Below are 27,774 nucleotides of genomic sequence, written 5' to 3'. Positions count from 1 at the left end.
GTGTTTGCTGTGTGTCTGAGCATCAAAAATTGTGCTTGATCTTTATCCAGGATTAGGAGGTTACTTTTTTATTTATTACAGAGACTGCATGCTCAGCAGGGAATGATATCTCATAGCATTTGGGGATATATATTAACATATCCCTTTGGGGAGTAGAAATGAATCAGCTGTCTTCCATCACTTATCTTGCTGGGATCTCAGGATATAGCCTAAAAAGCTCTCTTGCTATCTCTCTCTCTCTCTCTCTCTCTCTCTCTCAAAAAGCATGTAGAAACTTCAGTTTCAAGCTCTTACGCATGATTTGCTGTGGGCACTCTTGAGAGGAATGTAGTTAAACAACTCAAAGAATAAAAGAAGGGTCAAATAACACATACAAAAAGTGGAAAGGTTACTCAAATTTCATGATTGATCAAATATTAATTAGCTCATGGAGCAATTATTTAAAACTGTGCTAGGCAATATCCACTAGAGGAAATAAATAGTCCAAATGTTGGAAAGCAGAAAGCTTAGGAGCAATTTTGTGACTGAAGTACTCAGTTGTTCCGTCAGGAAAGAAGAAAACCTTCTAAGAATTCTCAGCATTTTTATCTGACAATCACTAGCTAAATACTGGGTTTCCTGCTGGCTGTATCATTCCTCCTGTCGTTCCCGGCAAACATGTTTTGTAGTACTGCAATCCCGAACTGTTCAGTACAGGGTTGAATGTAGAAGAATGGATACTTGTATAAATTTATGTGTGTGTATGTATATATGTATGCTTTCTGTAGGAGCATATAATTAAAAACATAAATAAATGTTTTATTTTTATTGGAGAGGAGATATCGAGGTAATAAGTAAGAAAGGTTGCCAGTGCTTGCCTGAAATAGAATTTAATGTCACTTTTAATAGACATTCAGCTTTTATTCTGTCCTTCCTCAGGATACTATCTCTTCTTATGAACTTGTCAATTATTAGTTTATTTCAGACTGTGGTTTTGGAGATGCATCACTGATAAAACCCAGATGAAGCCATCTGACCAGACTTCATCCTAACCATGACCATATGCAGTGTCTTCAGCTCTAAAAAGCTTTTTTTATTTTTTTTTTTTTTTTTAAAAGGAATTCGATCTCTTTATAGCTGTTCTGCTACAGCATATGTGGCAGGTGCACCTACCCAATGAAAATAGGGCTTCTTGGCTGCTGAAGTGTAGCAGCTGGGGCTGCCTTTGCTCTCAGGGCCTCGTGGTAACTGGGGCCTTTGGCCAACGGGAGCCGCCACTGACTACAGGTCAGACTGGGCCTGGGGATCAGTGGAGTCCCCTGGGAGCCATTGGGAGCTCGTCCCCTGGAGCAGCAGCTGCGGGCGAGGACTCTCCCCTTGGGTCAGGACACGGCCCAAGGAAACTCTTTGAGGGACCTTGGGTCGGGACGTGCCCTGAGCAGGTCCGCGAGGTTGAGAGCCCTCACTTGCCAGGTGAGCGATAAAGGGGTTTGGGTTGTCCTTAAACCCTAGGGAGTTGTTCTGTTCTCCTCTCACAGACATTTAAACCTGTAATTTGTGGAAGGCTAGTTAACTGTGTTGACAATAAATTTTTAATTTTTGGTGGCTGCTTGTTTATGTGAGAGCCTCTGTTACAGCATATCTTTCAACTTTAGAACTAAATACGTGTGTAGGGAGAGGGGGGATTCCTATGTATTATGTCCTTTTTTTGCAGCAGTATCAATTGAATAGATAGAGGGAGACTTGCCCCAGAATAATACATAGTCTGGAGGTTAGACTGTTTTATCTTGAAGCACTTGCAATGGGTGAATAAGGAATTTGAATCTGCCCTGATCACTGGGGTGATCTACCTTCACTTCTGCTTAACCATTCTCTCTCAATTCCTCTTGAAAAAAAAATGACCAAATGTGACAGGCTTTAAACCAAAGTTAATGATGTCCTGATGATACGGGCATTTGTTTTTATTTTTTTACTGTGATGAAATTTCTCATTAGTTTTTAATGAAAGCTGGGTGTAGATGAGGACTAGAAGCTGAAATTCAATGCAGAATAAGGCAAACATAGGTTTAGGAGAAGGAGCTACGATTACCGGAAGCTATTTGTGGCAGGTTGCTTATGCTGAGTTGCTAAGACTGCATCTGGAATCCCACAAAAAAAGTACATACCATATGTCTAAGTTTCCCTTGTAAATTGTTTGTCTTAAAACTCTGAATCTGGGTTTTGATGGCATGATTCATGTCTTTGTGCATGAGGCTGGGATTTCTTCATTTCACTGTGCATAAAGTTTGGAACAAGTTAAAAATTGTTGCTAAGGCAGAGTGAATTGTCCCATTATCAGAAGGTATTTCAGACAGAGAGGATGTTGCTCATTTGTTCTGTTATTTGCAGACAGCCATCAGGTGATCTGTAGGTGAAGTTTAAATAGTTGTTTTGACAGATAAAATAAAAAATAGTTATCATTCTTGGATGCTATGCAGGCCATTGCTCTCTTTTTATATTATGCAGTGATCATTCTCCGGAGGTGCTTAAGCAAGGAATACTGCTCTTTAAAGAGAACTTGGTAATAATTAGTTATCCTCAAACTTGATGGCTTGAAGTACACACTGCTAGACTTGCCTGTTTTCCACTTTTCTTCGTGGAAGAAGGAAAAGTGACTATGAGTGCAGTAAAATTCAATACAATTGAATTGAATAAAAATTCAATTAAATAAAATAAAAATTCAATTTAAGCAGTGGATTTATTTTCCAGAGATGTTTTTCCTAGTGCATTCCTAATGTGCTGTGAATTGCTACTTGTGCATTAATATTTGTAATGTGCTTGAGATTTTCATAGTCATTCTGACTGTTTTTACTTGCACTGCTGTCCCTAAATCATGCCTAGTCAAAAGTGGTTATATGTAGATGAAGAAATATTTTTACAGAAGAAAAAGTAAGTTTAACTTTTTGAGAGGTTAATTTAGAAAATGCTTAAGAAATAGTGACTGCACTGTGAATCATCAGGTATGGATCTGGCTGGTAAATGTGCAGATGATTGTTATTCATTTTAATTTGTATTAATGATATTTATATCTTCTGAATGTCATCTTTGGGAGATAAAATATATTAATTGTCTGTAAGAGATCTCATCTCTTCCCACACAATATCATTTGAAAGGAACATGCCTGAATATGACCTTTTATATAAGGTGAATGAAAAAATGCAGTATAATTTAGGAGAGGTGCAAACAGGTGAATCATCAGTTTCTGTTTCATTCTGTTTTGAATGACTCCCATTTCAAAGATTATTGCTTGTTACTTCACCCAGATATCAGTGACAGAAGTACAAAACAATTACCTGTTACAATATTTGGGGATTTTTTTTTTTTTTTCTCCTTCATTGTTTAATTTGTTTTATACCTGCTGCAAAATTTCAAAGATAGAAATTGCCTGTATCTGCATGTTTTTGTGATTTTCATAATCAATGAAATTTCAGTGTTACACTAAACGCCTTTCAGGAAGGCATCAATATCCATCACTTCAGAACTAGTGTCTCTTACCTACTGTTCAATCACTGTGGCTCTTGAACAGAACATTCTGCTTGCCTATTGAAAATCCTTGGTCTAAAAGTGCCCATGTTATTGGCTGCTTTGAGCTTGCTGCTCCCTCTCTTACCAGTCCTTTGCAATTTTCATGAATTATAATAAAAATGTTAGTATAAGGATTATTTTTAAACTATTCTTCAAATATTAAAAATATTTTTGATTTATAATAACTATTTACAAGGAATTATTTGAAGTCTTTCGCATAAATTATGAGTTTTGGTTAAATATGTCATTACTGGCAGAAAAGTAACAACTCTTAGAACAAATGCTCATATATTTAGAGTGATGTTTATTATTACAATTTTTTGCACAAGGACAGCAAAATAAGGGAGAGGTCAGTAATGACATTACAATATATACATACTAATCAAGTGAAAGGACTTACATATGGAATTTCAAAGAACCTTTGAAAGTAAGGTGTTAAACCAGAACAGAATTTTGAAAAGGCAAACTTAAAGTTTGTTTTCATTCAGTCTTTAAGAAATGCACAGTTCATCACATACATTATGTATTATTTCCATTACTTAAATTTTACATGAATATACTGCAATCTGAGCCTAAATGAATTAAAAATTAAATCAATTTACAGTAATTTTTGCAAATACTTACAATTTATTGTACATTATTACAGCTTGTAATAATAAAGATGTGGTGTTCTTGGACTGTGCTCTGATTGAGAATAAGAGGTGGTCACTGCTTGAATAAGTGTACTTTGAAGCCTGCTAGGGATCAGCATCAGAAAATGCTGTGGATTCCCCCTCCCAGGAAGTGTTTAAGGCCAGGTTGGACAGGTTGGACAGTATGATTCTATAGTACATCATACATTTAAATCATATGAGCATCTAAAACTTGATTAATTCCTCTCAGGACTGACATGTAGAATACTGAAAAAAAATGTATATTCTCAGCTTCAGATAAAGAACATGAAATACGAGACAGAACTGGAATATACGACACTTCAGGTAAAATTAATCCTAAATAAAATATTACTGTAAATGATAGAATGATTTGAAAATTCCAGTGATGACTAGGGAACTGAAGTATGGTCTTTATTCATGTGCACTGTTCCACACCGCTTTGTGAAAATAGGGTTTTCAGACTTTGTAAAGTGAAACTATTTGATATTTTGAAGTTCAGAATCATACTTCTTGAATTTTGTTTCATTGCATTGAAAGAGAAATATATTTCAAATATATTGACACACACGCAAAAACCCAAACCACTTTTAAAATGTTTGGAATACTTTTTTGGCTTCATACTAAAAAAGTTGAATGTCTGAAACCATTTTTCTTTTTAACTTTTGGAACTGAGAGTGAACTGCAACTGCCTTTTGTCATGCTTATAGGAAAATAACTTGAAGTGAAAACATAGTATTGCATTAAAAAGCTTTAGATAAAGGTGAAAATTTCAGAAATCTTAACTTTTCTAAACTTCCTTAATTCACTAAGCAAGGTTTGCCTAAATTAGTGATAGATATTAATTTAACATAGGGACTTTTTTTTTTTTTTTTTTCCAAAGTGAGTGAATGACATGGATGTTTAAAGACAATATGATGGAGGGTTCAAGTTTTAAATACATTAATCTATTTGAAAAGGTACCCTCTTCATTGGTAGTGCACATTCTTCTTTTAATGTTATGGAGTGTATTTTTCATGATAAAAGGCATGTTGGTTGTTGTGGTGTTTGTAAGCAGGTCATTTGTCAGCATCTGCTTTTCAATGGTGGTTTTCAATGAGAATGATTACAGTAGCTTCACTTCAGCATGGAACATCATGATTTATGCTGTATCAAGGAGAACATGGACTTTCCTAATGACTTTAATAGTGTCTATTTCTTTGTGGAATTTCTTTTCATTTTCTTAAAACAATGGGAACATTACTGATTGTATAACCTTATCCCCTGTCTCAGGTCTCCTAGAAACCCTGAACAGAAGATCATTAAACGAGTGATTGCTCTTGAAGGAGACATTATCAAGTAAGTATTTTAAGCCTTAGTCTCTGAGTCTTTATAGGAGTAGTGCAGCTTTTCAGTGGGTTTTATATCAGTATCCTAGACAACGAGAACTTTCCAGTATTTTCTTTCTATCTATTCTTAACAAGGACATCAGCATTGTACCTTTCTCCTTTTTAATGAGAGGAGGAATGCTACACAAAACTGCTCACTCTCTCATGAAAGGTACATTGGTGCGAATAATGCTTGTTTCTTAGAATTTCTCTGCCACGTGTCAAGGCAGGTATTTGTAATTGTACAGCATTTTTCCAATAAGACTATAGGGCTGCGCTTTTTCATTGAGAGTCCAGCTGCTGTTGGCAAATAAAAGTAGAGTGGATTTTTAGGATTGTTGTTTGTTTTAAAATTTGTTTTATTTTGAGACAAGGAACTCTCATAGATGGCCATATTCACTGCAGTGTGTAGGAATCCGTAGGGAAGATGGTGGAACTTATTTGGAGTAAATTATTCTGTCAGAAAAGAAACTGTAACAAGAGTAGACTCTGGAGTACTTCAAGACTTGGTTTACTCTGACAGACCTTCCTACTGGGGCTGTGTGGAAATAAATTACTGGTAGATGTAAATCAAAAGTTTTTGTGGGAACAGTATTGTTTTGAAGAAAATGCTTTTTTGAAAAGGTTTCTTTTTCCCAGGTACAGAATAGAATTGGCATAGAGCTGGGAGGTTAAATCCCTAGTTTCCCACACTAAGATATGAATGACCCTGGAAGCTCTCAGACAATATGGCAGACTGAAAATCTATTCATTTAGATAATGATTCTTGCTCTGGTGTAGTGAATACTTAAGAAGTACTTGGCAGCTGCAATTCAAATCAAGGATTTGAGTGTGGTCTCAATGAGATCTAGTTAATAGCAGCACTGGTGAGTTTTTGGGCACCATGGAATATGTCTGTGTCTTGTCTTTTTTTCCCCTCTTAGAGTTGGTATAATTTCTGTTTTACTGAAAAATTCTGAATCATCTCAGTTTGAGAAATTAAAATAAATTCTGACATTTCTGTTGAAGCAAAATATCTGAAATAGCAAACACTAAAACGATAATTTGATGTCCAAAAACTATGGGCATCTACAGCAAAAACTAGCTATCACTTCATAGAACTATAAACATAAGAATAGCATGCGCTTCTGAGCAATGCCTTTTATAGACCTATGTCCTTAAGGAGGTACTTATTCCTTGATGTAGTCAATACTAGTGCTGTAATTATATAAGTAATAAGACTGATAGTCATGATTCAATAATCCTCATTCATGTCTGCAGCAATGTCAGAAAGAGATAGCAATATAAGGCAACTTCAAGTGTTACTTTTCACAGTTCTGTATTATTAACATATTTGTCTGAATTTCTGAAACTGAATGTATTTTTTTTCATAACACAAAGACATTTAATAACTTAAATTCCAGCTGTAGGAAATTAATTATGCTGTACATTCAAGTGCTTTAAGACTGAACTTTTAACTTCTGTGGGTGTTGGACAAATGGACAAAGATGTGGAGCATAATAGCTGTGAGTGTGTGCAGAATACTGATGAGCATGGTTAGTGAATCAATCATGGACACAGAAGGCTGTACAATTACCCTCATTTGTCTTTGGTAAAACAAGCTAGATTAATTTATTGATAGAAATATTAATCTCAGTAATTCAGATGTGCATTTTTCTATTTGAATGCATAAAAATTGTCCCAGAGCTTTTTGCTTTCACTGTAGAAACTAGTTTTTAGCAAAAGAATAAATTATTAGACTATTGTAACTTGTTGAGTTTTTATTGCATATTATTGTCTCTTAATTGTGTGTGTATAGGAAATGTAAGTAATACTTGCCACTTTTCATAGCACTAGGGTAAAGAAAAAGCTTAGATAATACGATAAAACAGCAAAGCTGGCAAGAGTTTTCTAAAATATGTGTTATTTTTGTAATGATACTGCAAGAAGGTATGTGACTAGCATATTTGTGACTGAAACAGACAACTGGTAACTGAAAGCATGTATAGAAAACATAAACATAATATTTTGACTCCTATTTGATGTCTGAAGACAGTCTTTAATACAAAGCAGAAATAATTGGGTTTAATATCTTAAGATTTTATGTCTATATATTTTTATATATTTAATTACTCCTGATCAACATAAAATGATGCTCTGAATGAAACCGAAAGTAATATGGATCATGTACAAAATTGTATCCGAAAGTATTAAAATGGAACTCTTCCCTATTGATCCGACTCTTTTTTTGGTATGCATGAAATGTTATTCACAACTGACCTTAGAGAAGTGTTTGAATGTCCTCACTCTTCATATCAAGTCTTTGGAGTATATATGCCTGTATGCTAAAAATCCCACTTCTTTAAGCCTTCTGCTGCTCCTCTGATCAGTCAGAATTCCTTCTTGCTGAGAAAACATCCAGTCTCACTTCAGAGCTGTTGTTTCAGTTCCAGGGTACAGAAAACTGGGAATCGTCAGTTAGATGTGGTGGGCTTCTAGCACTTAGGGGGCTGTTTGCGGGTACAATGGTTTTGCAGAGAGGTGGTGATTATATAGAGAGCTCTGTTGCGTGGGTCATTTTATCTGGAAGGTCAATGTAATGTACAAAGTTTATCTGTTGCTTTTCAAAATTTGCTTGGTGTCATGTGACAGAATTACTTAATACACACTTTCAGTGCTGAATCTTCCAGTCTTCTGTTGTGAAGGAAGGTTTGCAAATAATTGTGAGTTGGAAAATATTTTCTTTTAGTACTCTGGGAGATAGGTGCTAGACAATATAGTCTGTGAGTCTGTAGTTATGCTTTCATAGATGAAAGAATTATGTTTCTTCAATCTATTTGGTGCATGGTTAGGGATAGTTTGTCACAAGAATGCTGTGTTTTTTCATGTTATAAATTGAAATAAGTTAGCATTTTGCTATTTGTTAATTACTGTAAGTAATGAAAGATCAAATAGGCAGAACCATTAGTACCATAAGAAAGGCTTATTAGATTTTGACTTGAGTTCAAGTGTTTTGACTCCACAGCAGAAAAATCCCGTTTTTCACTTCATCATTTCTAAAAGCATTAAATAAGATTAAAATTGTGACATTTCAAAAATAATGACTGCCTTCCAGTTTTTGTAAAGGAATGTAGGTGAGAGATCTATAATAGGTCCATTTTGACCTTTCATTATGTATTTTTCAGGTAGAGAAACATTGTGGACTATATAGTACTTTATCTTTTAAAAGATGCTTTGAGGAATCGAAAAATGCTAAAAACTTACTGAAGAAAAATTCTGGCATTTAAATTTTCTGTTCTTGTTTCCAGTCTAGTTGGTAGTCCAGATGAAGTGAGTTTGGTAGTGTCTTATAAGCCCTGGATGTGTGTAGTGCATGCCACAAACCTATAACCTAATTTAACTTGGACACTCTATTAGACCTTCCTCCTCAAGTGAATTTAAAGAATAAACAGAAAAATCACCATTTAGCCCTTGAGAATGAATCTATAGGTCAGCTTGTATATAGACAATAGTGCAAAGTGTAGCTCCCATAGATCAGGTGTTGCTTTGTCTTCCATCGATTCACAGGACAATTAACTTTAAGTAGGAAATCATTACAATGGTTCCTGAAAACTGTTTAAATTATAATTCTTCCAAAGAAGGCCTTCTTTTAAAAGTCAATATAATCTAATTTTTAAAAAATTAATGTTGGTATTTTAAAACACTTTGAATAACTTGTAATTAAGCTTATTAAAACTAGTTTATCTTCCATGCACTATTGGATATTCAAAAATCTAGAGTAATCTATCACAGAAGAGTTATGGTATGTTTTCAGTAACACAAATAAATTAAGGTTTATGAAGTTAACTAAAATTGCATTGAACTAGTAACATTTAAAATTAAGTCTGTTCAGTAACTTGCTGAACCAATTTGTTCTTTCTGTCACAGTTGCACAGGTCTGCAGGAGCTTGGTGTGCCAATTCTGTTTTTTTCATATAATTCTTAATACTGTACTTGATTTGAGAATGATTTCTGAGCCCCTAGGCAGGGTAATTTTTAAAAGTGTTGTCCAGGGATGTTCTTTAGGAGTCAGTTTTCTGAGGACCGAATGGTTTAGCAAAATGATGTGGCATTTAAGTATTGCATCTTGCAAAACTGCTCTGAAGGTGTGAGTAGGGAAATACTCCTTGCTTCTCAAAGCATGACAGTGCAGAGATAGATCATTATTTTATTAGGCTGTAGGTCTAAACCAAACTTCAGTAACGTTTCAACTTTTATCACAAAGTCCATCATTAAATTGCAGAAACTATTGTCACAAAATGTTAGGAAGGACAAAGATATAAAGGAGTTCAAAAAAGGAGTAGAGAATTAATAGAACTAAAGCCCATCAGCAGTTATTAAATGCAGCAATCACAGTATAACTTCATGTACTCCTGTTGTCAAGTTCATGCAGGTTGTTTCATTTCTTCCTACAAAGATCCCATAGTGCCTTAAAATATAACCAAAATCTGGTCATTCTGTCCACTGGTTGGAGAACCCTTTCAGCTTTAAACAAACTGTTTACTCCATGAAGGTGTATGGCTGCTTTTAATTTGTCAGAGAGTAGGTGGCATCCAATATACTTTCAATATGAAAAAGACAACCAGCAATTTTTCTTACTGTTTTTTTTTGTGTTTTTTTTGTTTTTTTTTTTTCTTTTTTTCTTCACTGAACCAGCTCATTTTCATCAGATAGATGTGACTGCTATTTGTTTTCACTGGACCAAGGATGGTTGTCCAAAAAACCAGCTGTCTTCATGCAGATGCTACTACTTGATAACAATTTGTGTTAGATTATACCACATTACTCCCTGCCTCTAGGAACCAGAATGGCCTTGAGAACATCTCAGAATTTGGCAGTGTTGTGGCACAAGAATGTCTTTATGTAACATCTTCAGGGCAACCACTTGGCAGGAATTGCACCCAGACCTTTGTCATTTAATCACACAGAACTAATTTTACGTTCACTAGTGCTGTAGTTAAGTAGTCTTGTTCCCTCTTCAGCCCTCTGCACTCTGACATACACACAAAGACCTCTGGTAACTATTCTGAGCTACTGGCCATGTGGTAAGGTACTGCTTGCAGTGACTCAAAGTTAGAATAGAAAAATATATTATCAGTAAAAGACATCAAAAGACTAGGAATTGCAGTGGATCATGATACACAGGTTATGTTTATTATTGTATCCTGGTCCCTTCTTCCTCAAAGTCCACTGTATCTGTCTTAGGGTCGTGAGTATAGGACTTTGGGTCGTGAGTATGGGGATCCACACTGACAAGAGTGCTAGTGGGATCGACAGAACTGAGAGCTGATTGTACTCTGTCCTCCAAGATTACAAATTTTGGAACATCTTTCCTTCTGATTAACTAATTGCAGTCATCATATTGTTCTGTCTTTGTACTTTACATATCTAAAGGATGTAGTAGCAAGCTACTCAGATGAAAAACTCTTCATTTTCCAAAATATTTTTTATTTTGTGGGCATGTGGGCAGAATGTATATCTCATGGGATTTGTGCAGTATTTATGCAGTTTATTTTGCACTACTTATTATAGGTACTGATGGGATTTTTTTAAGCCAATGAAAGCTTTTGTTAGGTTGCAGCTATACTGCTCTGTCATGACTCTTCAGCATTGATTGTATCCTTGTAAGTCTCCTAAATAGAGTTACCATTGATTTTGACTCAATTTCGTACTCAGAGTCCTTGCATGACTGGACTCCATTTCTGTAAATGCAGATGATGGGAAAGTATATTAGTACAGCATTTTTAAGCTATAAAAACAATCTGACAAACCTGGGATGAAGTCTTTCTATATCCATAATGAATTTGTAAGGTTCTATAGATCTTTAGGCCCAGTAATGAAGGACTGCAAAGTTGGATTTCTAAAATTTGGCATTCTTCATACTCATTATAAAATAAGGAGAAATGTTTTTGCTTTGCATTAGATTTCGGTTGCCTTATATTTGAAGAAGGTGCATGAAGAGACAGAAAGAATAAGAATAGAAAGTAGTTGAATTTCAGGAAAAAAAGTATACATGTGCTTTTGTTTTTAGAAAATACAAGGTAAAATAATTTTTCAGAAAGGCAAAAATATGAAAATGCAGAAAATTATAGTTTTCTAGACTGATTTTTAACTTTTTTTTTTTTTTTCCACTCATTTCTCCATGCAGTAAGGTATTTATTCTTTTAATATCCATAACATTTTAAATACATATTTTCTTGAGAATACAAATAGCAGCAGTAAGATTGCTAAAAGATCATGTGTGTCATCAATACCATTTCTCTTATATTTCAGTTGGTTTTATTTGTCAAAATTCACTGAAAGCAATTGAGTTGCGATGTAGATGCAGTGTGACCTCTGGAACTCTTAATATTAAAGGGAAAAAGACAATATAATATGATTCTCTGAGCTTGTACAGAATTTGCAGTGCTAGCTTATAGAAAAAAGACACAGCATATCCTATTACCTCTGAAGTAAAAAGAGGTTTGATTTGGACAACACTAAGAGAGAATAAAAGAGAGACCATCAATAACGCTAGTTTCCATAGAGTTACTATTCAGTCTAAACCCAAAAATTAAGTGCTAAAAATTGAGCATGCAATTGCAATATGTACTCAGCTACTCTCGATTGGTGTGCATCTGAACCAAGACATAAATGACAGCTGCATCTACAGGAGGAAGAAAAGGGGTTTTTTTTATTATTTCTTCCTTTTTTTCCTCCTTTTTTTTTTTTTTTTTTTTTTTTGAGAAGCAGCAATCTAAAATGCAAAAAGCAGCATCTCTTTTAAGATAGCATATCTGTGAACTGTGCATAATGAGTCTCAGTAGTGTTCAAAGACTATTTCAATCCACCAGAGCAATAAACAGTGGGAAAGTTTTTTAAAAGCTCTGTAGGCACCTTAGAGTAACCTTTCTCATGGCTTTTAAGAAATCCCTGTAGTTATGCAGCCCATGTTTTTTTGTGAAGTGGACTCCAGTATATGCAGGAAGTGTATCTGGAGACATTTATTGCCAGCATTATCTGTAGCTGTGTGAAGTACCATTCTATCTTGTGCTAATATATGTTATAGAATTAAGAGAGAAGAGGCAATCAAGGACTTTGACTTTAGCATTGAAAGCTTTAAGAAATCTGTGAGAGGAGTTGGAAGAGTACTGCTGAAGTATCATGGCCTGTTTTGCTGCGCTTACACCAACACATGAGAGCCTGTAACATTTGTTGTTTTATCCCACCATTGGTGAAATGTGAAGTTCTTGGCAGTGCAAATATCTAGCAGGGTTATGGTCACCAGTTTACTTCTGATTGGCTTCCATGTGCTGGACACTGAGACCAATGTAAGAATAGATAATGCCACTAATGGGTCTTTATATTCTACAAAATTATTCTCCAGGATGTTGAGGCCTTTTGATAGGTTTTAAACACAAACATTGTGAACAGGGCTGTGATACACACAAATGCTGTTTCAGCAAAAGAATAATACCACTGTGTCATAGACCACACATAGATTTCTGTGTCCAGTTTTGGGAAGGAAAGACAGTGATAATCTGGAACAAGTTCAGCAAAGGCCTCAAGCCCTCAAGCTGGTCAGGTTCTGCAGCACCTGACCTGTCAAGAGAGCCTGGGGAAATGGGACTTGTCCATCCTGGAGAAGAGATGGCTTTGGGGTCACCTAATAGCAAGCCCCTAGTACCTATTTGGAGGTTAGCAAGAAGCTGGAACCAGGCATATTAGTGCAGCGGACATAACTTGAAACAAGAGAGGTTCAGACTGGATAGAAGGTGAATTTTCCCCATAAGGATGCTTAGGTAGTGGGGCAGTTAAAGAAGCTGTGGTCTCCATTGTTGGAGATGTTCAAGACCCTACTGGATAAAGCCTTCAACCAAACCACACCTGATGTTGTAGCTAACCCTGGTTTGGGCAGGAGCTTGGACTAGAGACCTCCTGAGAGCCCTTCGAACCTGAACTACCCTATGATTCTATGATATCAAATAATAATTTTCAAACGTGTTGCATCACATTTAGAGGAATGTTATTTTTGTTAGAAGCCTAAAAAAATGCAGTGTATTAATCTTGTTTAGGATAACATGTCTTTTCTAGGTATTTTTCTTTAAAGAAACACATGTGATTTCCGTTTTACTGAAAGTTGATTTGCTGCCAAGACATCAGATGGTTAGAAAAGACATGCATACAAGTATAATCATCTCGATAGGTTGTCTTTATGAAGATTTTAAAAAAGTGAACAGCGAGTGATTAAAAGGCATTAACATTTTAAAAAATCCAACAGTAAATAAAATGGTTTAATTGTATTTTAATTTTCACAATTTATTTCCTTTTTGCTTTGTAAGCTATGGATACAAATGTCACGGGTGGTCTCAAATTTGGCATTGAAATCCAGACAGGCATCAGAAGAGAGGGTGTGTTTAGTAAAAATGGTCCTTGTTCTGAGAAATTTAGGACTTAATCTTCGCAATGATTAGATGTCTGCTTAAGTAGTTTCCGGATAGAAGTTGAGCTCCATTTCAACTGATGCTCATCTGTATGTATTGCATTAAAAGCTCAGTATGATAAGAACAAAGATGGCAGTAGGAGGAAAGAAATAGTATTAAACCCATTTTATAGAAGAGGAAGTCAGAATGAAAAATGTTGTTGTAGGCTTATGCTCATATAAGAAGTGTGTGGAACAGCCATTAACTCAATTCCCTGTGTTCCTCATCGCAGAAAATGAACAATAAGTTCATGTATTTGTCGGCAACAGATTTTTTCAGGTGTACTAGAAGGCAAACAAGGTTCAGAACCTGGCAATTCATGCACTTTCTTCTGTAAATTGAAAGGACATTTTTTATTAGCTTGAGCGGTATTAGGATCAGGGATATTTTTATGTTTGCAAATTGAAGGAAACAGAAGAGTCTACTCTGAATAATGTAAATAAATCTTACCGGTTATTTCATTTTACAGCAGTACAAAAGTCCTTTATCTTACTTGAATATGTTTAGGGTGCTGAACTCAACCAGTGACACAGTGAAAGTGTTGTATCAACCTACCAATACTGAGTAGAAAACTGTCTTGTGAACTAGACTCAGTATGGGGTTCTTCATTATCTGCATTATTATCCTGGCTTCAGAGAACCAAATAATGACTTTTTTTTGTTGTTATTTTGTCTGAATTCCTTTGTCTCCTTTGAAGGAAGAATTAAACAAGCAGACTTCGTTTCAAATAAATAATGGTCAGATAACTACAAGTAACCAAGTTGGTAGTTTTTAAAAGGTATTGCCTTCTCCGTTCCCCTTCTGTCTTTACTCTCTCTCTCTCTCTCTCTCTCTCTCTCTCTCTCTTCCCCCCCCGCCCCGCCCCTCTTCCTTCCATGCTCCACAGCTGGAGATACTGCTCCCTCATACCATTCATTTAAGCTGACCACATGCATGGTACTACTCCAGTCTAATGAAGAAGATTAATTTCCATCTCCAATCATGTGTAGGGAAACAACAGCAGTTGTACCACTTTCAACGCTGTTGTTTGGTGGTTTTTTTTTTAAAAAAACCCCCATAGTTTGCCTCCCAAAGTGTTCTTCCTAAATTCTCATCTTTCCAGTGCTTTCACCTGGACTCCCTTTTGGAACTGCTGAAGGCAGTTTAAGTGCACACCATGTACTTGGTGTTGCAATGAGCTGACAGGGACCACATGTCTGCTTACCAACTCCAGCTGAAGCACAGTAACTTCTTAAAATGCACTGACATTGCCATTTGTGATCATCTGAATGTACTCTCATAGGATCAGAGTCTCAGCTGCTATGAACCATCTTAGCTCTGTTAATGTTAAGGGAAATAGGCCAATTTAGTCTAAAAAAAATCTGTTTAAAACATTTTTTGGGATAAGAGCATATGTAAAGAAAACATTTTTTGGGGATAGCAACATATGTAACAAATACAAAAAAAGTCACCTCTTCAAAGATTTATAATGGATTTTATACATTTCATATTTTTCCATTGAGTGGAATAATGAATACAGAATTCTATACAGAATGAACTGATGATGCTTTACTTTTTTTTTTTTTTTTTTTTTTTTCTTAATTTAGAAATATAACATAGTTTCCCATTTGCTTGCTTTTCTTTGTTAGATTTACAGGATGACAAAGTTTTTCAGTGCCAGTGAGTATTTTTAACACTGTCAGCCATACACAATAATTGCCCGTATTTTAATTTGAAAAATTTGAAATTATTGTGTTTGCTATCATGTAAAGCTTGCAGATATATGTTGGCAGAAATATTAATTGTAAATTGTTCATTTAGAAAGATTGCCTCCATAGTTTTGCACTGCAAACTGATCTTGAAATGAGAGCCTGAACAGTTCACAGTAGCAGAACTAATAAGGTTTTGAAATTGATCACCCCAATGGTTATGAGATTCAAATGAGAATAGGAGGGAAAATGACTATTATCTTTTTTCATTATTATAGAACTGACTACTGTTGACATTCTTCTTCTGTGGAGTAAATTGTGTGATGAAACTGTGGTGTATTTTGGGTATAATGGGTAACAAGTCATTAAGTGGGGCCTCCAGCATCTGTGCATAGGGGAGCCAAAAATATTTTCTGCTTTACTGTTGGCAGTGATTGCACAAATAATTTCTGCTCGCTGACCATTATGCTACTAGCTTTTTAATATGCAGCCAAAAATATATTATGATAAACTGTATGTCATGTATTTTTAGAACCTCAGGTATATCCCAGATAGCATTTCTAAATGACTAGTTTTCAGTTTTGTATATATAGCAAAAATAAGTTAATATTTAATCATTTATTATAGCACGAAGGGGAGCAAGTGATAAATACTGAAAAAGATTGTGATAGGATTGGTATAATTGAAAACCAAAGTATAGTGCCCCACTAGTAGAGGTGGGAGTCTAATAAGTGATGGACCTCTAGAAGAGATAGACTAGAATAATGGATGACGAAATCAATGAACAGATTAGAAATAGATACGTACCTAAAAAGGAAAGGTGACCTTAATGGACTTGGTGATTGGCTAAATTAATTAGAGTTCCACTGCTAGTGCAACTTTCTGTGCAAAACCCCCCCCAAAATTGCCTACATGCAACATAGTGGAAATGCATGTAAAATTACAAATAGCAGTACCGTGTGTCTATTCAGGAATATTATGGAGCATGTCTTGTCATATTTCTAATATAGTATATGTAGCTATGTTCATATTTAAAAGAAGGATTTAGATTTCTAATAATAAAAATCATTCTGCTGTTTCTAAGGCTTATGCAGTAGTTAAAACTTTAATTAAACAGGTTTTCAAGAATGGGGAATAGAGGCTAAGTTCATAAACCAGACAGATACGCTTTGTAAATGAAGAAGAAAGCTAATTAAGCCAAGCATAGCAGCATAATATTAATTTTTAAAAAACACTTCCAGCATATTTGTGGTAAATCTTGCCACAGCTATTGCATATTTTCTAATGAGTTATTCTACAGTTTAGGTTCAGCATCTAAGCTGCCAACACTCCATAGCCAGGTAAAAAATTGTATCCTTAGGCATTATGCTAATGTTTATTTCAGCACAATTAACTCTTTGAGCACAATTTATGAAAAGAAAAGGACAGAAGTGACATAAGGAACTTTTAGGTACCAGTTTATTTTTAATTCCTGTAAATTTTATTCAGCTGATGTTAATTCTAGTTTCTTTGAAAGGAGACAGGTTTATATGGAGTGCTTGCTGCTCTCTATCAAGAGGTCTCTCACATGGGATAGAAGGGGGCTAAAGTTTGTCATATGTATGGAAGGCAATTAGTGAACTGCTACATTTCCTTTCATATGAAGACAAAATTCAACTACATGTATTACATTGTCAGATATAGATAGTTAAGTTGAAAGCACTTTCTGATATTTGGCTGTAGTTTTTGTACTTTTTTTGTTTCCTCAAACTATTTATCTAAAAAATCTTGAACACTTTGAATTATTTGTGAGATCTGATAAACCTGTTAGGAAGTCACTTCTTTGGTTGAGTTTCTGTATTTCTCTAAGAAAGCTTTATTTTCCTGATGGATTACTGAGAGATCCCTAATTCTTGTTATATTCTGCTGGGAAATGATGATGTTTGAACAGGGTCAGTTAGATCAGCTTTAGATATATTCTTTTGGGATCTCTGCTACACAGAATCTGAAAACTTGAGTCAATTTTTGAAGTATTACCAAATGCCTGAGGACTTCACAGAAACACAGAATCATCTAGGTTGGAAAGGACCCTGGAGATCATCTAGTCCAACCATTTGCCTAGCACAGTTCCCACCTACACCATATCCTTAAGCTCTAAATTGACCCTAATCTTGAACACTTTCAGGGATGGGGATTCCACCACCTCCCTGGGCAGACCATTCCAAAGCCTAACAAGCCGTTCTGTAAAGAAATACTTCCTAATATCCAGTCTAAACCTTCCCTGGTGCAACTTGAGGCCATTACCTCTTGTCCTATCACTTGTTACTTGGTTAAAGAGGCTCATCCCCAGCTCTCTGCACCCTCCTTTCAGGGAGCTGTAGAGGGCGATGAGGTCTCCCCTCAGCCTCCTCTTCTCCAGACTAAACACCCCCAGTTCCCTCAGCCGCTCCCCGTACGACCTGTGCTCCAGACCCTGCACCAGCTCCGTTGCCCTTCTCTGGACACGCTCGAGTCATTCAATGTCCTTTTTGTAGTGAGGGGCCCAAAACTGAACACAGGAATCGAGGGGCGGCCTCACCAGTGCCGAGTACAGGGGTCAGATCCCTTCCCTGTCCCTGCTGGCCACGCTATTGCTGACACAAGCCAGGATGCCATTGGCCTTCTTGGCCCCCTGGGCACACTGCTGGCTCCTGTTCAGCCGGCTGTCAATCAACACCCCAGGTCCCTCTTTGACTGGCAGCTCTCCAGGCACTCCTCCCCAAGCCTGTAGCGCTGCTGGGGGTTCTTGTGGCCCAAGGGCAGCCCCCGGCATTTGGCCTTATGGAAACTCCCCCAGTTGGGCTCAGCCCATGGCTCCAGCCTGTCCAGGTCTCTCTGCAGAGCCTCCCTACCCTCGAGCAGATCAATACTCCCACCCAACTGGGGGTCATCTGCAAACTGACTGAGGGTGCACTTGATCCCCTTGTCTAGATCATCAATAAAGATGTTAAACAGGAGTGGCCCCAAAACCGAGCCCTGGGTGACACCACTCGTGACCAGCTGCCAACTGGATTTATCTCCATTCACCACAATTCTCTGGGCCCGGTCATCCAGACAGTTTTTTTCCCAGCGAAGTGTGCAATTGTCCAAACCTCAAGCAGCAATTTTTGCCAGGAGAATATTGTGGGAAATGGTGTCAAAAGCCTTGTTAAGGTAAGTTACATCCACAGCCTTTCCCTCATCCAATACGCAGGTCACCCTGTCATAGAAGGAGATCAGGTTTGTCAGGCAGGACCTGCCTTTCATAAACCCATGCTGACTGGGCCTGAGCATCTGGTTTAGGATGAGCTGCTCCATCAGCTTCCTGGGCACCAAAGTCAAGCTGACAGGCCTGTAATTTCCCGGGTCATCCTTCTGACACTTCTTATATATGGGCATCACATTGGCCAATATCCAATCTGTCGGGACCTCCCCAGTCAGCCAGGACTGCTGGTAAATGATGGAAAGCGGCTTGGCGAGCACCCCAGCCAGCTCCTTCAGCACCCTCGGGTGTATCCCATCTGGTCCCATAGACTTGTGTGTGTCTATGTGATGCAGTAGGTCACTGACTGTCTCCTCCTGGATTGCAGGGGGTCGTTCTCCCAGTCTCTGTATTCTGGCTGTGGAGGCTGGATTCCCTCAGTACAACTAACCTTGTTATTAAAGACTGAGGCAAAGGAGGCATTAAGCACCTCAGCCTTCTCCTCATCACTTGTTACCAAATTTCCTTCTGCATCTAGCAGGGGATGGAGACTGTCCCTGGACTTTCTTTTGCTACTGACATACTTATAGAAACTTTTCTTGTTATCCTTGATTGCAGAGGCCAAATTAATTTCCAGTTGGGCTTTAGCCCTCCTGATTTCCACCCTGCATAGCCTCACAGCCTCTTTGTAATCACTGTGTGTGGCTAGTCCCTTCTTCCAAAGGCTGTAAACTCTCCTGTGCTCCCTGTGTTGCAGCCAAAGCTCCCTGTTCAGCCAGGGTGGTCTTCTCTGTCACCGGCTTCTCTTAGAGCACCTTGGGACCGCCTGCTCCTGAGCCATTAACACTTCCTTCTTAAAGAGTGCCCAGTCTTCCTGGGCCCCTATAAACTTCAGGACCGTCTGCCAAGGGATCCTTTCAAGCAGGTGCCTAAACAAGACAAAGACAGTCCTTCTGAAGTCCAGGATGTCAGTCCTGCTTAGCTCTCTCCTGACCTCTCTAACCAAAACTTCTTAACCAAAAACTTCTTAACCAAACTCTTTCCCTCTGTCAACTCGAATACTCTTTTTAATTTTTTTTTTTTTTTTTCTTTTTTCTCCAGGGAATGTGAAAGTATAGCTAATATCTTACTTTCCTTCTGACTGGGCCACAGACTTAAACTGTTTCACTGTTGTAATTAGTCACATCCTCTTTCTGTCATTCATGCTTGAGACTACCCAAACATGGGCAAAAATAGCAGATATATCAGGAATGCTACATATGTGTCTACTGATTTTTGTAGAAAGAGTCTTAAAATCTTGAGTATTCTATGAGTTTCTCAAAGGCTGAGCACACAGGCTTACCTGTGAGTTCCATATCTTTTCTATTAAGAGTATGTATACTATAATTTTATTTGAAAATTTTAAAAAAGGAAATTAAAAGAAGAGTTAGACAAGAAAGTAGAGAAAGCTACACCAATGGCAAGCTGGAATGAAGGAGACTGGGATATCTCTAGGCAAGTCTCCTCTTCCCATCATTTTCTCCAGTGCCACAGATATTCACCTGAATACTTCCTATGGTGACTATACAGTTACAGCAAGATCAGCCTGGTATCCCCGCAGGTTTCTCTTACACATTAGTGCTGATGGTGCTGACCACAGCACACTGATCAGGTGCAGATATTGCACTCATTTAACTGGTTGTGAAGCTATGTGCATGTGTATTTCTGGATGTTGCTTCTGGACTATTTAAAAAAAAAAAAAAAAAGTTACTAATGTTATCTACTAAGCTCTACATATTCTTGTCCATAAAGTTATAAATCAAAAGCTATGAAGTGAGAGGTGAAAGAGGAGCAGGCAAGAAAGGGTGAATTAAATGTCAGTCATAATCTGTTCCCACAAGAAACTTAACATCAGAGACATAGCAAGGTCCTACAATTCGATGACACAAGGCCATGAGGACAAGAGCATTTGGCGGTACAAGGTAAAAGTATTGCCACAGCAGACTTAGGGTACGTCAGTGAAAGACTACATAGGCAAAAGCAGACTTCAGTGCTACAAGTGAATGGTTACAGGACTGTAAAAGGAAAAACGTTAATGTTACAAAACTTAAGCAAAGGGAAACATTTGTACCTTCCATTTCTATGTGAATAATGTGAATTTTTATGACAACAATAAAAAAGAAAAGCCAGACCATCTTGTAGGCAATTTGAGATTTATTTAATGTGAAGACTTACAAGTTCTGCATGGACAGAACTGACCATTTACAATAGAAATACCTGTATTGACAGTTAATCAGAGAGTGTGGAGTAACTCATCCTGCAAACCCTTTCTTTTATTTTAATTTTTAGAGAACATTTTAGGAAATTATGTTTCTGTTCTTCTGCCCCTGCCCTCACTTCCCTGTGGTCATGTATCCTCTGTACATCTTTGTACCAATACTAAAGTCAATCTGTAAGAGCCTCTGCATAGATAATTGTGTTCTGGTCTTGTATATCCTTTGATGTACATAACAGATTTTGAGGAGTCTTTTATAAATATTTACAGGTCTATATACAGTATCCCTACACAAGTATGTGAAGATAATTTTTAACATGCCAAGATAGGTTGGACATCTTCACTTTGGCCTGTGGTTATCTCTTACCAGGGTTTAAGAAGTTTCTAGCAAGTTTCATCTTTTAGCTTCTCAAATCCGTTCTGCTGTAGTTAACTGTTAGATGCTGACTTGTTGCCAGGACAAGGACAAGAGATTAGCATATGTTCCTGAAGGACATTTTTTCCTCCTTCTCTTAGTGGCTACTTCTTTAGGTGTTGAAATAAAGTGTTTCACGCCATGAGTACTTTCCATGTTGTATATTTAGTGCTGAAGGAAAATTATGTAATTAGTATTTGAAATTTTTGAATCCAAGTTCTTCTATAATAAACCATTGAAAGCTGAGTAATGAATTAAAGCCTCTTTCTGTATAATTTCCAAAGGAAAACTAAGTTTTACAGGCTTTACAGGTGGGATTCAGTTGCTCTAACACGCCTGTCTAGTGGCTTTTTATGGGTCCTAGTTATCCTGTCTGGTCTTACAAGCTGCAGTTTCAGAAAGGCATAACTGTCTTGAACATTGTGTTATAGCTGCCCTTGTCATGAGAATGTCTCAGTAGACTGCCTAAAATAGCACCAGTCACTTACATGTAGGCACACGAGTCACTCCTCATAACAAATTAGATGGTTCAGGAGAAGCAATTAAAAATATAATGCTGAGGTTTTGGCAAACATCCAGGAACATTTTGGGGCTTAAATCTGAATTATTTACTGTATAGAAATTGTCCTTTTGATGTGAAGTTATCTTAAGGATGGTGTACGTCTTTGGAGGATAAGTATACCTTCAACAGCAATGAGTGAAAACTTTGTATTTGAATCATTCCGCGTCTCCCAAGTGTATTCTCTGGTTGATATTTGAAGAATGGTCAGTCTTAGAAGAGTATCCCTGATGTTAAGGTGTGTGACCAGCTTCCAGTGTAATTGTCTTGTAGACACTATTTAACATGTGATTGCTGGGACAGCAGGTTTGTTTAAGAGAAGAGATGCATATAGAGCACTGGCTGTGGCAGCCTACAGCAAGGATGGAAAGTGATAACGCACTATTTCTGCTAAATTTATAAGCCCTTCTTAATACTTTATATAGTGTACATGGATTTTCAACTTGGACAAGAATACATATGTCTACTTGTATAATTGTATTTTTATAAAGATGTATACCTGATATATACATGATTGAGAAAAAAACCCTACTAAATTTGTCAAGAATCAAGAGGTATAATATAGGTCTTCTGGGAACAACTGAAAAATTGATTGAAATGAATCATGATTTAGCTACTTGAACCTAGATTCTGTCTCTTTACAGGCAACTGAAGCTTTCAGTCTAAATATAAATTAAGTGTATAATATATGCTTAAACACACTGACATTAATTACAAGAAATTAAAAACATCCGTTACTCACTGGAAGCAAATTCTTCTTAGATTAAATAAAACCAGATTAAAGGAATAAACTTCATGTCTCTCAAAACAAGGAAAGATTGTTAAAATGGTATTCTCAAGTACCTGAAACTCTCCATCTGACAGTCACAGTGGCTGGCAATAAATGCAAATTTGAAAATAATTTAAGTTAAACAACTTCAATTGTTTTAATTTCTCTCTTGTTGGGCTTTATTTGTTAAAGTTATATGACAAAGATACTGTCATGAATCTCTGAAAACAGGATTTGTATCCCTGTAGATCTGCAGAGAGAATGAAATGTTTCACTTTGAAAATGAGAAATTTGCCAGAAATTCCCTCTTAAATTCAGATTAAATTGAATGTAGTTATTTTATTTTCAGTTTATACCTCAGTTTTGAAGTATTGCACAGATACAAGTGTGATTTGCTACAATACTTATTTCTAATGTCAGACCTGTAAACATCATTGGTTGTGATCACCCTGCAAGGTTCTGTGCAGAGGGATGGTTGGATAGGTCAGCAGTTGAGAGATAATCAGAATCATTAGTCATGTTTATTCCCTGTCAGCTTTTCAGATACTGTAATTAAGTTAGGTATAAAGATCTTATTACAGAATGAAGTCTGTAGTCTCCAATGGAAGATACAATACAACGTGAATCTTGAATTCCAAAATAAAATCTGTGGTTCAAATTGGAGCTTCACAAAAGAAATCATGTTTGCAAACCAGAATGGAGTTGCAGTTTCACACAGATGTATCTCCAATCCATCTCAGCCCTGTGCTGATTATACTCATCTTTGGATATTTAAAATAAAATGAGTCTCAATTTCTGACCAAATCACCATCAGTTACTTTTAATGTTGTTTTTAAAGTTTCTCTAAGTCTTGACTACATGAGTCACCAAACTGTACTCACATTAGCATAATATCAGAATCCCATTAGAATCACATTATTTGATACGGGAGATCAAGGCCCCAGATAAGTTTAAAACCAGCTGATTTCAGACACAACAAAAAATCCAGGTAAGAACTGCATTATCATAAAACTGTTTGGCTGCGCTGCAACCCAGACATTCAGACTATCAAAAGGAAGAATGGGACCTATCACCAAAAATTACAGGCCAAATGTATATAGATATAAATACCAGGAAATTATTGTTAAGTTGTAATATTTAATGTGCATTAAAGATAATAAGAATTCCTGAGAACATTGGCTGATAGAAAATGAATAACCTTCTGTTTTGTAATTTTCTCCAAGCTTTTATAGTAGTAACAGTCACACTGATTTGCAATGAACACATGATATAGTGTTTTTTTTGTTTTGTTTTGTTTTTTTTTTAATTTTAAAACCTTCAGTGGATTTCTGACTGCCCAATCAGGATTTTTTATAACAAGTACTCTGATCCACAAAGTTATGAAAGCAAATAAGCTGTTTAGTTTTGCTAAAGACAGTTTCTACTAATTTCAGCAAAGAAATAATTAACTCTTCCTTTTATTTGTTGCTTCTAGAAAACAAAGCCCTAAGAAAACTCTTTTGAGCTGTTCAGTGCCATTGTCATCAGTATAATATCTGAAAATAATCTGCAAAATTAAAAACTGTGTTTATGCACAGATCACAGGAAGCTGAGGAGTGTAACATTTCTAAGGATATCTCTGTGCTGTTAATATATATATTAACCAAAACCTGATCTGAAATCACTTACATCACTGGAAATACTTCCATTGTGTTGAGTGAATTTTGGATCACATTTCTGTATTACAATGAGTACTGGAATTTCTGAATGGTGCTTAATGAATAGGTACCTGAATGAGAGGTTTCACCAGCCAACCTTTCATAGGTTATTTGATCAAGACATGTCAGTACAGGTTTGAAAAAAATCTCACTTTTGGCTTTCAGAAATTATGGCCCAGCTATCTTAGAAATGATGACAAACTTTACACTGACATAGGCTATTCTGAGACACAAAAATTCAGGAAAGTACTATATCCAATCGGTAAAATCTATGTTAAAAACCTGTGCTGTTGTCTCAGTCCTGTTGCAAACAGTTTCTTCTCTGCTCCCAGGAACAATACTTGTAATTTTATCTTTGTGAAAATGGAAAAGCTCAACAACAATGATAGTATGAGGGACTGAAAACGTGATACATTTCCACAGCTCACTAAAAATAATAGGTGCAGATGTAATTTTTCTGCTCTTCTTTGGAAGAGACTCTGGAGATCTGTCACACTATGGAGCATCTCCACAATCACTGTATTACATCTTTTGGGCAATGCCTGTAGCAGAAGAAATAGCAAATCATCATTCTCAAGACTCAGTTCTTTCTTTGTTTTCATTCCTTTATTATTTTCTGCATTGTCTTGTAGTACACAGAACTTGGCTTCTGCCTCTTCTCAGCCTGAGGAAGAACTTCCTCTGACTAATTTAATAATTCACATAAATACTGTCTAGTTTCTTTAATGTTTCCCACAGAAAAAAAAGAAAAAAAGTAAACCTCTGTAAATCCATTTGCTTAGCTGCTTGTGACACTCTATAATATTTGCAACTTTACAGAAGATGCTTTTGTGTTATTTTTTGTAGTTATCTCCTTATTTCTTTGTATGCGTGTATACTGATTTGTATCCAGTGCAATTTTTATATTTGATCATAAACTTCTTGGGACATAATGGTAGAAAAAACGTCATAATAATTCCGGATCTGCTGGTAGATATTCTACATGCTAGTGTGACAGAAATAACAAATACTAGTAAATAAGGGCTTTATATGGTCAGACTTACCTGCCTGTATGAAGTTTTACAGAATGAATCTGACCTGTAAAATTGATTCTCTGTTTATTTAAAAAGATTAGAGTATTTTAACACATAACTGTTAGAATTTAGATATATTGCATCTTGAAATACTAAAAATAGTTTCAGGAAAAAAAAAAAAAAGCTGTGTTTCTGCAATTCTAGATAGCACTAATGGTATATTGCCCTATAGTTCTTTCTTTTATTTAATGCATTTCTTCATTTTATGTATTTGTCTCTGTTGTTTTTGAAAATCAAATCTATCCTTTGGTAATGTGATTTGCAGGAAATAAAGAATAAAACACTACAAATGAAGTACTTTTAAACAATCTGTAATTAATTACATGTGCAAATGCATTGACTAAGTTTGGGTTTGCAATTAGATAACTAATTATGTTGAAAATGGCATAGCATATTTAAATAGATGCTGGTGCCTCTGGCTCATCCAGTTTTCTCTAGGCTGTTATTTAAATATGCAACTATTCTCTTGCTGTTAGGTATCACCTGTTATAGTTTAAAAGCATGGTTGCATGCCTAATTAGACATATAATCATGATGTTTACATATGCAAAAAATAAAATCTTTGTATTAATTTAAGGTCATTCTTCTACTTCACAGAAAACCTGTTCCTCAAATGATGTACAGAAGATCTGTTCATTATTGCAGCATTTATTGGAAAAAAAAAATTCTCACTGTGTTTTCTTGTATAATGCCTAGCAGCTATTTAGTTAGTCACTTTGTAATTATTGGAAGAGCTACCTCTTTAAACCTGGTTCCAACCTCATACAATCTTTCAACGTAATTGTTTATAGAAAGAAGTTTAACCTCCCCATAATGGTACTACTTAGAGGTCTTTAAGAAAAGGGATAGACAATTATTTCTCAGAAATAATGTAGATCCAGTCTAATGGCAAAAGGTAGAATGTGATGACTCATATCACGAGCATATGTATATGAATCATGTCAGCAGTTTCTTAGACCTTTTTCAAATGACTAGATACTTTTAACATGCGATGATAACAATACCATTCTTTTTTTTTTTTTTTTTTCTGGTAAAGAATATCAGAATTATCAGAACAATCAGAGTTAAAGGTGGCTTCAGGGATTTTTTAAAACAGAATTTCTGTATATTAATGGCCAGATTAATTGGAGTCTCAGTAACAAACATCTCTTTTGATAGCCATTTCTTTGATCCATCTTCCAAAAGAGAATGCTACTTATGTTCACATTAACAGAAGATACTTTCGGTATTCTAGTTGAAGTATAGAATTCTAAGATACTGCCTTTGTGCACTTGTGAATTATTTCTATTAAGATATACAGTATTGATTCTTTGTACAGTAGCTTGCATTTTTATTGTTTAAAAATGAAGATAAGTATTAATTTAACATCATGTTTATTTTAGCATTACATTTAGGAGAGAAGCTGAGGACAACATTTTGATTGTAAAATTGGTCTGTGGATGACATAACACCTTCTATATAGAAAGCATAAAAATATTTAAAGAGCTAGCATTTTCACAGGCAGTGCTGGAATAGTAGAGACCAGATAGAGCGGATGCAGATTCCTGTATGTCAAATCCAGACTTTGTTATGAAACCACTTGCTTAGTTAACAAGCTTTCTAAAATTCTTTGCTTGACGAAACATCAAAAACTAGTGAAGATAATGTTGGGCAGAACATACACACTTCAGTAAGTATGAATAATTACATCATACTATTTCAATTAACATGTAGTGAAAATTAACTAACATATTTACATAGTTTTGTTGTTAAATGCAGCCTGAGAGTCTTAAATTTGAACTCGTTCTGCATACATTTTTTCCCCCAGGAATGGGTCCAGAGCAGTTCTTTTTGTTTGCTGGTGTACAGCACAAAGCAAACAAAATTCATAAATCATACTGACTGAAAACATTAGTCCTGGTTGCTGCTTAATGAGGCTTTAATCCGTTTTGAACAGTGGATTCTTTGTTGGTTTTATTTTGTTTAATATAATTTCCTAAAATTCCTAGGGGAGGAGAAGAGGAAATATGGTTAGAACAATAGCATGTCTTCTGTCTGGTCTTTAAGGGAAGTAGAGATTGGGACAGTTTTTCAAATCAGAA

At 36.1% G+C, this 27,774-nt stretch overlaps 1 protein-coding gene across 4 annotated transcripts in view; it reads left to right on the top strand.

The window, feature by feature from the left end:
* The window catches only part of IMMP2L (inner mitochondrial membrane peptidase subunit 2), a 479,540-nt gene that overhangs the window by 317,530 nt on the left and 134,236 nt on the right, over positions 1-27,774 (top strand). For all 4 annotated transcript variants that reach the window (XM_026868046.1, XM_026868045.1, XM_026868047.1 and 1 more), the window contains one exon: positions 5,465-5,530. In XM_026868046.1, coding sequence (XP_026723847.1) covers positions 5,465-5,530 — 66 coding nt within the window. The remainder of the gene's footprint in view (positions 1-5,464; positions 5,531-27,774) is intronic.

This window comes from Athene cunicularia, assembly GCF_003259725.1.
Source record: "Athene cunicularia isolate RWA chromosome 1 unlocalized genomic scaffold, athCun1 chr1_part2, whole genome shotgun sequence".
In the NCBI taxonomy this organism is placed as follows: domain Eukaryota; kingdom Metazoa; phylum Chordata; class Aves; order Strigiformes; family Strigidae; genus Athene; species Athene cunicularia.
The sequence above is the reverse complement of the archived record's forward strand: the minus strand, read 5'-3'. Positions and strand labels throughout refer to the sequence as shown.